The sequence below is a fragment of the Castor canadensis genome, chromosome 10 (assembly GCF_047511655.1).
Source record: "Castor canadensis chromosome 10, mCasCan1.hap1v2, whole genome shotgun sequence".
In the NCBI taxonomy this organism is placed as follows: domain Eukaryota; kingdom Metazoa; phylum Chordata; class Mammalia; order Rodentia; family Castoridae; genus Castor; species Castor canadensis.
In genome coordinates, this window is record NC_133395.1 from 75,322,748 (window position 1) to 75,340,401 (window position 17,654).

The 17,654-nt window shown below is 45.1% G+C and overlaps 1 protein-coding gene across 3 annotated transcripts in view; it reads left to right on the forward strand.

Annotated features, from left to right (window-relative positions):
- The window catches only part of Hmgb1 (high mobility group box 1), a 123,200-nt gene extending 111,997 nt beyond the window's left edge, over nucleotides 1-11,203 (forward strand). Inside the window, exons 1-5 of one of the 3 annotated variants that reach the window (XM_020175191.2) lie at nucleotides 6,430-6,586; nucleotides 8,534-8,696; nucleotides 8,893-9,038; nucleotides 9,364-9,538; nucleotides 10,571-11,203. In XM_020175191.2, coding sequence (XP_020030780.1) covers nucleotides 8,547-8,696; nucleotides 8,893-9,038; nucleotides 9,364-9,538; nucleotides 10,571-10,747 — 648 coding nt within the window. In that variant the 5' untranslated portion in view covers nucleotides 6,430-6,586; nucleotides 8,534-8,546 and the 3' untranslated portion in view covers nucleotides 10,748-11,203. Of the gene's footprint in view, nucleotides 1-6,429; nucleotides 6,587-7,842; nucleotides 8,128-8,533; nucleotides 8,697-8,892; nucleotides 9,039-9,363; nucleotides 9,539-10,570 lie in introns of those variants that run through there. The other 2 variants (XM_020175190.2, XM_074043611.1) reach the window with 2 other exon arrangements.
- The last annotated feature ends 6,451 nt before the right edge of the window (nucleotides 11,204-17,654 follow it).

Below are 17,654 nucleotides of genomic sequence, written 5' to 3' on the forward strand. Positions count from 1 at the left end.
CCTACATTGGGTATTTTCGAAATAGGGTCTTGTGAACTACTTGCCTGAGGCTGGCTTTGAACCATAATCCTCCTGATCTGCCTCCTCAGTAGCTAGGATTACAGGCATGAGCCACTGGTGCCCAGTTTTGTTTTGTTTCTGTGGTACTAGGTTTTGAACTCAGGGCCTCATGCTTGCTAGGCAGGAGCTCTAGCACTTGAGCCACTCACCAGCCCTGGTATTTTCTCCCTTACTATTCTTTTTTTTTTTTCTGTCTTTTAATGTATATTTCCTTCTAGTGGGTTTTTTTTATTTTTATTTTTTTATTATTCATATGTGCATACAATGCTTTGGTCATTTCTCCCCCCTGCCCCCACCCCCTCCCTTACCACTCACTCCGCCCCCTCCCTCTCCCCTCAACCCCCTCAATACCCGGCTGAAACTATTTTGTCCTTATCTCTAATTTTGTTGAAGAGAGAGTATAAGCAATAATAGGAAGGAACAAGGGTTTTTGCTGGTTGAGATAAGGAGAGCTATACAGGGCATTGACTCACATTGATTTCCTGTGCGTGAGTGTTACCTTCTAGGTTAATTCTTCTTGATCTAACCTTTTCTCTAGTTCCTGGTCCCCTTCTCCTATTGGCCTCAGTTGCTTTTAAGGTATCTGCTTTAGTTTCTTTGCATTGAGGGCAACAAATGCTATCTACTTTTTTAGGTGTCTTACCTATCCTCATATCTCCCTTGTGTGCTCTCGCTTTTATCATGTGCTCAAAGTCCAATCCCTTTGTTGTGTTTGCCCTTGATCTAATGTCCGCATATGAGGGAGAACATACGATTTTTGGTCTTTTGGGCCAGGCTAACCTCACTCAGAATGATGTTCTCCAATTTCATCCATTTACCAGCGAATGATAACATTTCGTTCTTCTTCATGGCCGCATAAAATTCCACTGTGTACTAACTATTCTTGAGAAATTGTTGGTATAAACGAGATCAGATACCCTGTTCTCTACTTCAGCCATCAATGCTACCCACAGCTGAAGACACTGATTTGCCCAACACAAGCTGCACTTGGACAGAGAACCCATGCTGAGGCAGGAGTACTTACAGCTCAGGAGGCCTCCCAGTTTCCCCAAACACAGACAAATATACCACCCCACCCTCCTCCTCATCTCCTGTGCCTATCATTTAGTCCTGAAGCATCCATTCAAGTTAGGTAAGACAGTAGCAATAGTTCTCAGTGAGTTTGGGGGAAGCTGAGCAAAGACCTCACTGGTAACCAGAGGTCAACTGAAGCAGGGGACCAGAACTCAGAGCCTGAGTTCACAAACTCTTGTTTTAATCTTTCTCTTCCATTTTTGGGTCTATGCCATAGGGTCTTTATAAGTCACAAGGAAGAAAGAAGAAGAATACATGAAAAGTAATGTTAGCATACTGAGATTGGGGATAGATGCTAATTACACTCATTCATATAACTTCAAGAGTTTGAAATCTTTACTTACAGGTAATTTCAATTCTTGTTTGGTTTTTTGTTTTGTTTTGTTTTGGCGGCACTAGGGTTTGAACTCAGGGCATCATGCTTGCTAGGCAGGTGCTCTACCACTTAAGCCACTCTGCTAGTCCTCAACTCGTTTCAATAGTTGTTTATCCATGATATAAGCAGGAAAGGAAATAAAAAGGAAAGAAATTGAAAAAAACAAACCCTATAATTTATAGCCCTAATCCTTAATGTACTCTCTTCCTGTGTTCCTCTCTGCTTTATTTCACCACCTCCCTCCCCAAAAAACAGGTTTCAGTATTTGTAATTTTTCTTCTTGGTGGGACTGGGGTTTGAACTCAGGACCTACACACTTGCTAGGTAGGCACTCTACCACTTGAACTACTCTTTTTAAGGTCTCAAGAACTATCTGAAATGATGATCTGATTTCTGCCGCCTGAGTAGCTAGGATTACAGGCATATGTGTGATCTATTTGTTGTTTTATTGAGACAGGGTCTCGCTATGTAGTTCAGGTTGATGTTGAACTTGCAATCTTCCTATCTCAGCCTCCAGAAAATGGGGATTACAGGCTTGTGCCACCTAACCCGGTGTTGTCTTTTGACCTCATCAAATGCTCTGGCTACTGTTCTACTTCTTTTTCAGAAACTGGCCCCTTTTTTTGCAAAGGAGACAAGAGAATTCACATAGTCGACTTTAGTATTTTTTTTTTTTTTGATGGGATTGGGGTTTGAATTTAGGGCTTTGGGCTTGCACAGCAGGTCTCTACTGCTTGAGCCATGGCTACAGTTCATTTTGCTTTGGTTATTTTGGAGATGAGGTCTTGAAAACTATTTGCCCAGGCTGGCTACAAACTGTGATCCTCCTGATCTCAGTCTCCCAAGTAGCTGGGATTACAGGCGTGAGCCATTTAGTGCTCGGCTTTTAGCATGCATTATACTACACAAGAATCAATGTCCACTCAGCTAATGAAAAGACTTACATCTAACAGTAGGGTTACATTTCCAAAGCTCATTGGAAGCAATCTGTGAACAGACATTTTGCAGTTTTCTGTGAAAAATTCTTATTTGGACTGCTGCAGTCCTTGGCTTAGTTGGCAACTGGTAAAAACTAAGACTGTATGTGTTTAAGAACTCATGTTTTGCTGGCAGAGTGGCTCAGGTGGGAATAGCGCCTGCCTAGAAACACGGAGCCCTGGGTTCAAACCCCAGTGTCACCAAAAAAATTAAAGAAAATAAAAAATAAAAGAACTCTTTCCTTCCTTCCTTTCCAGTACTGGGGGTTCAACAAGGCAGGTGCTCTACCACTTGAGCCACACGCCAATCCTTTTTTTGTGATGGGTTTTTTTCCAGATAGGGTCTTGTAACTATTTGCCCGGGATGGTTTCAAACCACAATCTTCCTGATGTCTGCCTCCTGAGTAGCTAGGATTACAGGCGTAAGCCACCAGTGCCTGGCCTCAACAGACTTAATTTGATGGGGCTTGTTTTTTGTTTTTGGTGGTACTAGGGTTTGAACTCGGGGCCTTGCATTTGCTTAGCAAGGTGCTCCACTGCTTGAGCCACTCTGCCAGCCCTTAACAGACTTAATTTGAGTAGCCTCTATATGTCAGACACTGTAGTAGGTGCTTGGGATACAAAGGTTGAGTCCTTGCCTTTAAGGGGTACAGTGTGGAGATACACATAACTGGGTAATTACAGCTGTGAGTGCAGTAATTAATATACAGAATATTATGGGATTGCAAAAGAGAGGCATTTCACTGATCCTGAGGGGAATCAAGGAAGGACGGAGGGCTTGGCTCCACCCAGGAACCAGGACCTCAAATTCTAAGCTGTACTGAGATTTTCATAGTGCAAATAAAATATAGTCAAACCAAAACAACAACAAAGGGTGTAAATGCTGGCACAGTGGTTCACAACTATAATCCCAGCATTTGAGAGGCAAAGGCAGGAGAATCAAGAGTTTGAGGTAACCTGGCTAAACAGAAAGACCCTGTCTCAAAAAGAAAAGAAAAAGGCATAGAGCTGGGCACCCATGGCTCACATCTGTAATCCTACCTGCTTGAGAGGCAAAGATCAGGAAGATCATGGTTTGAAGCCAGCTAGCACAAAAGTTCATGAGACCCAACCTCGAAAATACGCAACACAAAATGGGCTGGCAGAGTGGGTCAAGTAGTAGAGGGCCTGCCTAGTAAGCGTGAAGCCCTGAGTTCAAACCCCAGTACCAAAAAGAAAAAAGAAAAAAAGCATAAAATATATTAAGGAAAATCTGTAATTCAGTTTGCTAAATTAGGCACTAGAGAGAATGTGCACCTTTTCAATTAGATAACTTTGTAATTTAGGGTAAAATACCCAATAACTAAGCAAAATATGTATTTATTTGTAGCTAATGATTCATGTGGAAGAAGGAAAGTTCTATATAAGTGGACATCAAGGTTGCAAGATTATGGCTAGAAGTTGTAGGGTTTATTTTTAAATGTTTTGCCTTTTTATGTCCTTCCCCCCCACCATGGAAAAACAAATATAAGAACTGCAATGTCTACAAGTGGTTTGTAAACTCATGTCTCTAACATGGCCACTGTTCTCTTGGGAATAAAGAAGAAGATTAGTGCTGCCTGAGGTTAAGATAAAAACAAAAACAAATAAACAAACACAAACTTAACTAGATTTTCAACCACTTGCCCTTATTTAAAATTAAAATATGAAGAAAATCTCAAGGTTAGCTGCACTTGAGGTTTTCTAAATTATGGTACTGAAAGGGTCTAAATAACGTAACTTTAAATCTTTTTTTTTTTTAAAGGCCAGGGCTGGGGGTGTAGCTCAGTGGTACAGCAGATGCTTAGCATGTGCAAAGCCCAGTACCACAAAAGAACAACCAAAAACTCCTTTTCATAAAGAAAATAAGTGGGCTGGCGGAGTGGCTCAAGTGGAAGTATGAGGCCCTGAGTTCAAACCCTAGTACTGCCAAAAACAAAAACTAAAATAAAAATTTTAAAAGTTCAATCCTTCAGAAGGCTGAGGCATGAATTTGAGGCCAGTCTGGGCTTCATAACAAGACCCGTCTTAGGGGAAAAAAAAAAAAGTTCAACCTTTATAACAGTCCTGCGGTTACCTCCATTGTATAGCTGAGAGAACTGAAGCAAAGACCATGCAGCTAGAAAGTAGCAGAGCTGGGATTTGAACCCATGGTTATTTAATCCCAGTGCCTATAAGTAACCACACCGTCCTGCCCAAATAGAAATCTTGATGAGTTCACTGCTCTCCTGTTGTTCTGTGGCTATTCACTTACCTTGGCAGGACTAAGCTGGTATAGACAACTGGTCGAGTGGATGGCTATGCCAGTGCAAATACTGGAAAATACAGTGCCATGTTCAGATGGCAGCCATATTTCACTATCATGGACGTCACTGAAAGTAACCATTCTCATGAATATTTTATAAGGGGTCAATAAGATAAAACAGCACTGAAGGAAACATGTAGATCACCGAAAGTATAAAATGTGATCAGTAGAAGGATACAGAGGATCAAGCGTATGTGAAATAACAATATAAAGGTTCATTTTAGATATTTTACTGTTAAAACACTGGTGGTTTCACGTCGCAGAAGAACATTGCCAACTCACAAAGACTGTAATCCCTGAGGCCAGGAGTGTATTTTCTAAAAATGAGAGTGAACACTAAACCCATTGGCCAGGAAGGGCCATCCAAACCGATCCTCAAGCAGCTTAGTGAGTCTGAACAAACACCTTAGGTTACAGAGGCTGAGAAAGGGCACAAAAGTCAGACCAACACAAGGTGAGTGCGTCAGCTGACGGTGGCTGTCGGTTTAGAAGTGTATAAAATGCCAGGAGAGGGTGAGAAAAGGGGAAGTCTGTCGTAACTGAAGAGGGGGTGGCCCGCCCCCCTGAACGGAGTGGATGGACGGCTCACAAAGGACCGGAGGAGCTGGGAGGCGTCCGGCGTCTCTGCGGGCCTGGTGCGTCTAGGACGCCGGCCGGGCCGTGTGCCCCGCACCCAGTCCTTCGGGCGACAACACGCCCCCGAGCTGGTGACCCTCGAGCGAGCAGGTACACGGGTGCCCTGAGTGGTGTGATGGGAGGGACACACAGCATCACAGTGGCCTACACCAGTTAGAAGACGTGGGGTCTCAGTCCCCGCGCACATTCCCACGGAGGACTCCAGCTCAAAACCCACTGCTGTGCTTTAATTACACGGAATAATCGTTTGCTTCCCAGGAAGTTCAAGCGGGGCTTTGTACTGAAATAAAAAGTTCTAGACGTGGTGAAACTCGATCAAACCAAGAAAAAGGGTGAAACCGAGCGCCTGCCGGGGGGTCCCGGCCTCCAGCTGCCCGGAGCCCGGCGAGGGGGCACGTCAGCCCGGGCCGGGGCGATCCCAGGCCAGCCCCGCCGTGCAGGGACCTCGAGGGACACGGAACCCGGGGCTGTGCGGGGGCCCGGCACTCGGCTGCCCTCGCCCCTCTGCCCCGGCAGGGACCCCGGTTTTCGGAGGGCAGGACCTCCTACCATCACCTCCACTCTCGCAGGTCTATTAAAAAGCCGGGGCCTCTTATCTCATCAGCTTTGGGCGTGAGTGTGGGGTAAGAAGGGGGGGGGAGGCCTGTGGGTGTCTCTTTTGCCTGAGGAGTTGGAGGCACTTGGGGAAAAGCCAGGCCCTTTTCGCTCCGCCGGCCGCTCCGGAGTGGGGCTGGCTTGGGTTAGACACATGCACACTTACACCATAGAGCTCTGCTTTCCCGTAGCAGCTGCTGCCTCTGCCTCTGCCTCTCCCGCCTCAGCCTCTTTGCCCGGCATACACACACATTCAGATTTGCGCGCTGTTTCAATCCTTGATGACGTGTCCCCGGAGACAGCCAATAGCCAGCGGGCTCTGGTCAGGACAATGGGAGGTATCGGGCCAATGAGCGAGCCCCGTGAGTTGGCGGTAGCCAATAGGAGCCGCGCTGGCTGGAGAGTAATGTTACAGAGCGGAGAGAGTGAGGAGGCTGCGTCTGGCTCCCGCTCTCACAGCCATTGCAGTACATTGAGCTCCATAGAGACAGCGCCGGGGCAAGTGAGAGCCGGACGGGCACTGGGCGACTCTGTGCCTCGCTGAGGGTGAGTCTGAGGCAGCGCCGCGGCGGGGAAAGCGCCTCCGGCAGCTCCCCAGCCCGCGCGGCGGCCGGATCCCGGCGGCCGGGAGCCGGCGGGTCAGGCTCCACACAAAGGCAAATGAGGGGGGACCGTGGGGGGAACTGCGCACGGAGCGAGCCTCAGCCGGGCGCCGGGGACGCTGCCCTGCGCCGAGCCCTGGCCCTGGGGCTGCCCGAGGCGCCGCGAGCCCCGCGCCCCGCGAGTTTCCACCCGCCGCGGCGGCCGCGCTGACTGGCGCAAAAAAATTTTTTTTAATCGAAAAAATTTTTTAATGTGTTTTCGACCCCGGGGCCGAACGTTGGGGCGGGCGGCGTGCGCGGAGCGCGGCCGGGGCGGCGGGGCCGGCGGCGGGCAGCGGCGGTGCTTCCCGGCTGCATCGGCGGCCGCCGCAGCGAGCCGGGCGCCGGGCGGGCAGCGGGGCGGGCGGGGCGCCGCTGCGGGCGAGGGCGGCGCGGGTGGGCCGGGGGCGGCGGTGCGGGGCCCGTGCGGCCCGGGCGCGGCGCCGGCGGCGGCGGCGGCGGCGGGGGGAGCGGCGCCGCTGCGCTCGCTGGAACATGGCTGACTCGGGCCCGGCGCTGCTGGCTGGAGAGAAAACAAGGCGGGCGAGCGGGCGGGGGAGCTGGGCGCAGCAGTTCCGAGGCAACTTTTTTTTTTTTTTTTTTTTTTCCTCTCTCTTTTCACAGCCCCACGTTCTGCGTGCGGGGGCGGCGGGGCGCGCGGCCCGCGCGGAGGGAGACGGGGAGCGGCGGCGGCGGTGGGCCTGGCGGGCCGCCGCCGGGGGGAGGGGAGGGGAGGGGAGAGGAGGGAAGGGGGAGGAGGAGGAGGGGCGGGGGGGGGGAGGCCGGCGCGCGCCCCCTCCCCCTCCCCCCTCCGCTCCGCTCCCTCCCCTCCCCCGGCCGCCATGGCGAGCGCAGCGCGCCCCGCCCGCCCGCGCCGCCGCGCACCCTCGCACACACTCGCACACACTCGCGCGCACACAAAGGGAAGGAGCCATGTTCGCGCTCGGCCTCGCGGCGGCGGCGGCGGCGCAGGCGGGGAAGACGCGCAGCGGCCATTCCGTGCGCCGGCCCGGGCGGCCGCGGGCGGAGCCAGCCCCCATTTCGAGCGGGGCTTCTCCCTGCGCCGCGCTGACAAAATGGGGGCGACGGTGGCGGGGGCGCACGTGGCGGGCGGGCGGGCGGGTGTCCCGCGCGGGCGTCCCAAGTTTTCACGCATCGCGGCGGGGGGAGGGGGCGCCGGCTGCCGCAGGAGTGGCTTTTGTCCCTCGTCCTTGTTGACGGGCAGAAACTTCTGACCGGACGCGTTGAGTCAGCGCGGAAGCGCACGCACCTCGGGGCGCCGCGATCGCAGGCGGCCCCGCGCACCCGCGGCCCGAGCGCCTCCCGCCCCGCAAAGTTGGAGGCCACCCGGCGTTTTTTAAGCAGCTAGTAAAACTTTAGATGCACTGTGATTTTTTTTTTTTTTTTTGCGCATTTTAGGTCTATAATTTGGGAGCATCTACTCACGTAAGCGCTTCTTTATTCATTCCTTATGCAGCGCAAATCCATAAATTGGCACCATTAGGGGTTTTTTGGCCTTTGGTTTTGTTGGTTAAAAATAGATTTTTAGATTTAAAACTTAACAAGTGGCCGACTAGGCGCTCATACAGGACAGAACAGGCAGATAGGTATATGTAGGACTGTGCTGTGTCTACAGCAGAACGTTTTTGAGGTTTTTCTGTTTTGTTTTTATTTTCCTTGGCATGGTCACTTGTAGGAATTGGCTATGATGCCATGTTCTTGCCTGGTGTAATGGGACGTTGTTGTCACTACTCTTGTTAAATAACGAGCACTTTGTTTTTATTCACTCCCTAAACATTGAAGCTATTGAATGTCATAATTTCATTGCTAACATCAGCCATTTTTATTTTAGAAAAAAACTAAAGATGGGCAAAGGAGATCCTAAGAAGCCGAGAGGCAAGATGTCATCATATGCATTCTTCGTGCAAACTTGCCGGGAGGAGCACAAGAAGAAGCACCCCGACGCTTCAGTCAACTTCTCAGAGTTTTCTAAGAAGTGTTCGGAGAGGTGGAAGGTAAGGGTTTAAGATGCTAACAAGGTAGTAGCCCAGTGCAGAAGTTCCAAATTAGGATGTAAAAGCCTAGCTGGTCATTCTTACAACAACGTGAGGCCATTCCACAGCAAAGTGCACTTTTTATGCATTTTCATTCTTCAGTATAATTTATTAAAATTTCTGTGTCAAGTTAAGCTTACAAATAATCCTTTTCTAGACCATGTCTGCTAAAGAGAAAGGGAAATTTGAAGACATGGCAAAGGCGGACAAGGCTCGTTATGAAAGAGAAATGAAAACTTATATTCCTCCTAAAGGGGAGACGAAAAAGAAGTTCAAAGATCCCAATGCACCCAAGAGGCCCCCGTGAGTATCTTGTTTGTATTTGCAGGATGTGTGCTCCAGTACAATCAAGCCACTTTAACTTTAGAGTGTACAGTTTAACTATTTGTAGCTTAGGTTGCTATATTTAACTATTTAAAAAGTTCTTAGGTCTTTGGAAATACTATTTCTCCAAAATAACTTCCAAAATATTTTCCTGGAACTCATACTAAAAGTTAGGTAATTAAACTTTGTTTAAATATTCACATCCTGTCCAGTGCATGGTAGGAGCTAATGGGCAGTCTCTACAGCAGTAAATTTTTGAGATTTGCTAACATAACAATCCTAAACCTACATTTCTGTTTTTTAGTTCGGCTTTCTTCTTGTTCTGTTCTGAGTATCGCCCCAAAATCAAAGGTGAGCATCCCGGCCTGTCCATTGGCGATGTTGCAAAGAAGCTGGGAGAGATGTGGAACAACACTGCTGCAGATGACAAGCAGCCTTATGAAAAGAAGGCAGCCAAGCTGAAGGAAAAGTATGAAAAGGTAAGAAGTACGGCTTGCTCTTGGGCATGGAAAAGGTATGTCATGTGTTGATATCTTATCTTTCCAATTTCCTGTTTCCTTTACAGTTTCTAATAGTTGGGAGACAACCAGTTTTAGTGTAACAGCTGCACTGGCTTAAATTCCTTTTCATCTTTCAAAGAATATGGAGGACCAAATTGTTTATATTTTGTGATTTAATGTAATTTGATATGGGCCAAAGCTGTAACATTTAAGCTGCTTTTTATTGCCTAGTGTCTCCAAATTTGTGAAATTTTGGATGTTACTTTGAGTCAGACATGGTTTATTTTAAATGGTCAGGCATATAGTACAGAAATAAACCATACAAAGTAATGCTGGCTTTATTTTTCATTAGACATTCCTTGAAACATTTCTGTTCCTATGGATGTCCGTCTCCCCCACCCAAAAAAAAAAACCCTCAGCATCGCTAAGTTAAATTACAAGTCTGCCAAACTAGTAAATTTTAAGATGAAGGAACTCCTGTATTTTAAATTGAAATAATTAAGTACTTGAAAGTAAAACTCAGCTTCTTTAGTCATTCTGAAAATAATCCTTTTTTAAATGTTTCTTAATGTAATTGCATGCTTTCTGGCATATTACCTTTTTTTAAATTTAATACCGTTTTCTTCTATGGATTAGAAGAAAATGATTATGGACAATATGAACCTGTAGAATGCTTTTTTGCATTCAGAAGGTGGCAGTGTCTACCCTTTAATCAAAGTCTCCACATTCTAGCTTTAATAAGCCAGTCAGGATGTGGTACAGAATTGTACCTCAGTGAGGCATAACACACAAATAGCAGGCGATGCCATTTCGTGAGTTACAGCTTTGGTAGTTGTAGTTATCGCAGTATTTTAGGAGCATTTCTCCAAATTCTAGTTTGAAGGTAGTGGGGTCTGCACGTGTTATTTTAGTGTAACTGGGATCTAGACCTTTCATAAAGTTTTGCCATGTTCTGTTTCTCCTTACTGAACAGTTTTTTCCTATTGTTTTCTCCTCCCCTTATTTTGGAAGGATATTGCTGCCTATCGAGCTAAAGGAAAACCTGATGCAGCGAAAAAGGGAGTTGTCAAGGCTGAAAAGAGCAAGAAAAAGAAGGAAGAGGAGGAAGATGAGGAGGACGAAGAGGATGAGGAAGAGGAGGAAGACGAAGAAGATGAAGATGAAGAAGAAGATGATGATGATGAATAAGTTGGTTCTAGCGCAGTTTTTTCTTGTCTATAAAGCATTTAACCCCCCTGTACACAACTCACTCCTTTTAAAGAAAAAAAAAATTGAAATGTAAGGCTGTGTAAGATTTGTTTTTAAACTGTACAGTGTCTTTTTTTGTATAGTTAACACACTACCGAATGTGTCTTTAGATAGCCCTGTCCTGGTGGTATTTTCAATAGCCACTAACCTTGCCTGGTACAGTATGGGGGTTGTAAATTGGCATGGAAATTTAAAGCAGGTTCTTGTTGGTGCACAGCACAAATTAGTTATATATGGGGACGGTAGTTTTTTCATCTTCAGTTGTCTCTGATGCAGCTTATACGAAATAATTGTTGTTCTGTTAACTGAATACCACTCTGTAATTGCAAAAAAAAAAGTTGCAGCTGTTTTGTTGACATTCTGAATGCTTCTAAGTAAATACAATTTTTTTTATTAGTATTGTTGTCCTTTTCGTAGGTCTGAAGTTTTTCTTCTTGAGGGGAAGCTAGTCTTTTGCTTTTGCCCATTTTGGATCACATGAGTTACTGCAGTGCTTATCTTCATATAGTAGCTGACAGAAAGCTTTTGCCTACACACCCTACATACCATGATGGGGGTAATAAAAGTTAAATTGAGAATTACTTTCATCCATAATTGAAACTCCTCTAAATCTCGGTCAGTTGATAACAAATTTCACATAGCGCACTTACATTTGCAAAACAAAGAGTAATCAGTTCTATTCACAGCATGGGATTATTAGAATCAAACAATTTGAAAGTCTGTCCTTGAAGGACTAATAGAAAAGTAGGTTCTAATCTTTCCATGAGGACTCTATTCTTTAACTCCCATTACCATGTAATGGTGGTTATATATTTCGCAGTACCCACATTGAAGAAGACCTGAGAATGTATGTCCAAAAGCGTGAGCTTAAAATGCAAGACTCGTTAACTTTGTTGTTGACATTAGTCCCAGGGAAGGCTCTGAAAGTGCTGGCTGTAAATGCCTTTTCCCATTTATCTAAATATGGACTGCTCAGGAAACTTTGAGACTCTGTTAAAAAGTATTTTTAATTAGTTGGGCCAGCTTTTAAAATGATGCCACACTTAGAAAGTCAGGGTATATTTTCTTATATTGTGGTTTGCCCCTTTATAAATCAAAATAGGAAAGAAACCAAACTTTGCATCTTGGTGCAAGTTACCCAATTTTTTTGAAAATGATTTTTCTTTTTAAAACCCGAACTCATTTACCAGAGTCATGTTTATCTGCTTAACAGTGTAGGGAACAATTTGGCAATTTTGTGGTTTTGAGATTATCGTTCTCTTAAAGTGCCAGTGTTTTAAAAATAGCGTTCTTGTAATTTTACACGCTTTTGTGATGGAGTGCTGTTTTGTTATATAATTTTGACTTGGATTCTATCCATTTTGCATTTGTTTATGTAATTTTCAGGAGGAATACTGAACATCTTGAGTCCTGGATGATACTAATAAACTAATAATTGCAGAGGTTTTAAATATTAGTTAAATGACTTTCACTTGAGAATTTAAGATTTTGTCATATTTTTAATTGTTTCCAGTAATAACTCCTAGCAACACCTTTTAATTAAGTATAAGGGCTGGCAAAGTTTTTCCCTTTAAAAATACTTCCTGCTTACAAATAGGGTTAATGGGCAGATAAGGTTTTTGTCAAATATTTCAAGTAGCCAGAAGATGCTATGTATACAAGTGAAAATTTTTACTTTTCAGAAAGTTTAAAGCAAGGCACATGTAAGTGAAAAGCATGGTAGGTTACTACAAATCAAAGGCCTATCCATTTGGTAAGCCAAATGAGGACCTCAGCAGGTTGTCTCAGAATTACCAAGTTTCAGTCAAGGGGAACAGATGACTATCATCTGGTTTAGATGGAAGTTTCTGCTGTAGTGGAGATGACCATTGTCAACATCTGTTGCTAGTAAGTCTGATCCATCTAAAAAAACGGATCCTGCCTCAAGGAAACATCTTGGTAACTAGTGGGTGTGTTGTGGCAGCTTTTTAAGATGTTGAAAATGGGGACGAGGGTTTTTTGGGTTACTTGTTTTAACTGGCTTCAGGTTTGACAGGGAAGCGAGCAAGAAACCTTAGATCTGTTCAGACAGTACCCCAGGAACTTGGATTTTTGTTTTGCTTTTGGTGACACTAGGCTTTGAACTCGGCCTTGGGCTTAGTAGCAGGCACTCTTGCCACTTGAGCCATACCCCCAGCCCAAAGTGGGTTTTTTTTGGGGGGTGGGAGAGCAGGGAATGGGGCTTGAACTCGGGTTTTTTGAACTTGTTAGCAAGCCAAGTCCTCAGTCCAACTTGGATATTTTGAGCCTAACACACAAGTACATGAAAGTGAGAAGAGATTACTTAGATTGTAATTCAGTGTAAAACCTTAATTTAAAAAGGGAAGGGGGGGCTGGGGATGTGGCTCAGTGGTGGAGTATTCATCCAGCATGTGTAAGGCCCTGAGTTCAATCTCCAGCACTGCAAAAAAAAAAGTAGTTAAAATGATTTTGTTTTTTGGCAGTACTGGGAGATTTGGTTTCAGGGCTTCATGCTTGCTAGGCAGGCACTCTTCCGCTTTGAGCCACTCCACCACCCATTTGTGTGTTGGGTGTTTTCAAGATAGGTTCTCTCAAACCAACGCTAAGTGTGGCTCCGGACTGTCATCCTCCTGATCTCTGTCTCCTGGGAAGCTGGGGTTACAGGTGTGAGCCTCCAGCACTAGACTGCTGGGTGATGTTTTGAGAAGGTACAGGAACTGTTTCAATACCTACAGATAGCTATGGCACAATGGAGTCAGAGATTTTAACTTCAAGAGAAAGTGTAGACTTTAGGTTTCCTGATCTAAAAATCAGTATATGGCATACTGATGAAGACAATCTCGTTCCTTAACTTGCCCGTGTGAAGGCTGCGAACTAGTGCTGGTTAGCTGGTGTCAATTTGATGAGCTTCCATGAAGATGCTGACGTTTTCCATGTTTGCTTAGAGTGAAATCTGGAAAAGTTAGGTTCTCTGCACCACAAGAGTAAAGGTTAAAAGATAGGGAACCAGTGGCTTACACCTGTAATCCTAGCTACTTGGGAGGCTGAGATCAGGAGGATCAAAGTTTGAAGCCATTCTGGGCAAATAGTTCCTGAAACCCCTTCTCCACAATAACCAGAGCAAACTGAACTGGAGGTGTGGCTCAAGTGGTAGAGCATCTGCTTTCCAAGTGTGAATCCCTAAATTCAAATCCTAGTCCCGCCCCTACCCCCAGAAAAGAGGGAAAGCACACTTTTGATAGCCATTCAACAGAATATTTCCTTAGCCTGGGGAACCAGCAGCTGCTGATGTTATGGCAGTATCTGACTATATGGAGAACTGCACAGGACAGAAAAACACTTAGCCTTTTTCGAGGTTTTATTACACATGGTTTTGACCAAGTTCGGTCAAAAAAGATTTAACTCAAAAGAGCTGGTTGCGTTCAAACCACAGTAGGGCCAAAAGTATAAAAAAAAATTCAAAAACAAATTTAAATGCCTGTGCAAGAACTAACTACAAAGCCTCAGTTGATGTGAAGAAGCCTTAATCAGGGTTTCATCTTTAAATCACATGATCTGCTGAGTGTTTCCCTGCCCTTAGTTTTGTGAAAATCTGCCTCCCCAAAAGCAAATTATGCCCCCAAAGCAAGGTAATAGTGAACGTGATTAATTGAAGTGATAAAGCGAAATTTTTAGGTTTGTTGAAAGGCATGTCTAGTGGAAGTTGGGGGGCATTGTGGGAAACGGATCAGGTATCTGTAGTACAGCACTGAGTTCTGTGCCTCCTGCACATGAGGATTTTCCTTAGTGGTGGTCTCCTTGGAACCATGAACCTACAGATACCCAGGTTATACTAAACTAGCAATTCTTATTTTGGCAGCACTGGAGTTTGAACTCAGGGCCTTGCGCACGCTAGGCAGGCACTCTATCCCTTTAGCCCCAATTATAGCAACTTTTAAATGAAAAGTGTGGCCACTATCTTCCTTGACATCATAGTCTATGATAAAAGCCCTAATTTTGGTCTGCTTAGAACAGCATGCCTTCTCAAAGGACCTCAAACAGAAGCACTTTTGCATATCACAATATGGTACTATTGCAAATTTATACATATCAAACACGGCCCAAGTCTAAACCATAAATGTAAACCTTTGACTAGTAATTAGCTGTCTTACTAACAAAGGATGCAATAAGTTAAAACTTATTTTCCACATTTATGCTTTATGTCACTTTCAAGTGGCCCTGCCCTTGAAATACCTTTTAATACCAGGTAAAAGAAAACGGTTTGTAGAGCTATCCAACAAAAGATGCAAAGCATTTGATTTTCTTGTCCCCTTGTTTTCTGTTATAGGCTTGAACCCACGGCTTACACCTTGAGCCACTCCACCAGCCCATTTTTGTGAAGGGTTTTTTCAAGATAGGGTCTCTCGACCCTATCTTTGCCCGGGCTGGCTTCAAACCTTGATCTTCCTGATCGCTTCCTCCTGAGTAGCTAGTATTACAGGCATGAGCCACTGCCACTTGGCTTGTCCCCTTCTAATTGCAAAGCAGCACTAACGCTTGCCACAACTTGAGAAATTCCCTGGGTCCCTGGAGTAAGGAAACAAAATTTTTGTCTGTTCTAGGAATGCTGCTATTTCGTGATATACCATGGTACAAAAATATATACCACACAGCATAATTTAATATGCCACACTTACGGTGGGTTTTGGTTTCAGATAAATCCTACCTGCCAGGAGGGAATGTAATCACTTGCACCTTTAGGGATGTCCCTTGGTCTGGGCTTTCTAGAGAGCTGAATTTATTGAGCATCCAGAAAAAGAGGAAGTAGTAATATAGATGTGGAACAATATGAAGATAAACCTAAGAAATAGTGGGCAAAGTGTGTGGAGACAAATCTAGTCATAGAAAATCAGGGCAGGGGCTGGGGCTTAGCATGGCAGATCGTATGTTTAGCATTCATGAAGCCCTGGGTTTGGGTCTCCAGCATCAAAAGGGGGGAGTAGGTGGGGAATACCCTAAAGGAAAACAAAAGTCAGTGAAAAGGGGGTTTAGAGGACCCCTATAAATTTCAATACTTTTACTTTTCTCTTTAGTCACATCCTCAGACATACAGATGACATGTCACAGTATAACACTCCATAGTAATTGTTCATTCTCACTTTTTTTTTTTTTTTTTTTTGGTGGCAATGGGGTTTGAACTCAGGGCTTCCCACCTCAGGTAGGTGCTCTAGCACTTGAGCCACTCTTGGGCCCTGTTTTGTGGTGAGTGTTTTCAAGATTGGGTGACAGTCTTTTTTTTTTTTCTTGATGGGACTGGGTTTGAAGTCAGCGCCTCGTGCTTGCAGAGCAGGTGCTCTACCATTTGAGCCACACCTCCAGTCCACTTTGCTCTGGTTATTTTGGAGATGGGGTCTCTCAAAATATTTGCCTGGGCTGGCTTTGAACATCAGTCCTCTCAATCTCAGACTCCCAGGTAGCTAGGATTACAGGAGTGAGCCACAGCTGCCTGGCTGTGTGTCAATATTGCAGAAGCAGCAGTGACAGTTTTGGGAAAGGGAGCTTGGGAACAAGGGGTATCCAAAAGATGAGGGATTAAGGACTGTGTGGGCCATGTTCTAGGTAGCGGGAGACAGGGTATCTGGAAAGGGGGAGTACATCTGGAACACTGGTCTAAAGGGGATAGTGGTGAGCACTGCTTTACTTCCTTGCTGGGGACTGTACTTTAGGTAAAGGACAAATTCCAATTATGTTTATAAACACAATTGTACTTACAGGCCTAAAGAGGAATTAAGCTTAGTTCCTTAGAGTTACATAGACTCTCTAATTAGAAGCTTTAGCATGTTTTTGTTTATCGGGTTTCAATTAGAGATCATCTTATAAAGTGTTCTAAACATAACCAGATAAGAGAATAAAAACACCTAAAATAAGCCAGGTGCAGTGGTGCATGCCTTAATTCTAGCACTTGGGAGGCAGAGGCAGAAGGATTACAAGTTTGAGGCCAGCCTGGGCTTCATAGTGAGATGCTGTCTCAAAAAAACAAAACAAGGGCTGGCAGAGTACAGTTAGTGCCTGCCTAGCAAGCCTAACAACCTTGAGGCCCTGAGTTCAAACCCCAATACTGCCAAAACCAAAACAAAACAAACAGAACCAAACACACACACACAAGAAAACAAAGAAAACCCAATAACTAAAACAAAGCTACCAGAGTACTCGTAAAGGTAAAGAAAAACAAGGCCAGGCGCTGGTGACTCACACCTGTAGTCCTAGCTATTCAGAAGGCAGAGTTTGTGAGACCCTATCAAAAAGCCCAACACAAAAAGGGGCTGGTGGAGTGGCTCAAGGTATAGGCACCTGAATTCTGAAAAAAAAAAAAAAAAAAAAAAAATATATATATATATATATATATATAGAGAGAGAGAGAGAGAGAGAGAGAGAGAGAGAGAGAGAGAGGCTCACTCAAAGACTAACTGCAGGATGAGAAGAACCCAAGCAGCGCCAGGCTCAGCGGGAGCACAGTCTGAGAGCCCCTTCCCCCCACTTTAAGGCCTCCTCTCTGCCCCTGACTTCCAGACCTGGTCTCCTGCCATGTTACAGTTGTTCAGCTGTCGATGTGTATGGAAGAGGGAGTGCTGCTATAGTGAATCCTCCAGAAGACCTTGGAAAGAACCCGAGCAACACGCTCCACACTACAACAACTTTGGAAAAACTGGTTGCCTTTAGTATGAATGAAAGTCATGTTCATTGTCAGCAGATAAATAAGAACACATTAACGTACAAAGACTGTCACTATGGTCCTTTTGCTTGTGTTATGTATTTTTGCATGTATGGACATATTTTTACAGTGGAGGGGACACACAGCCTTCATGTG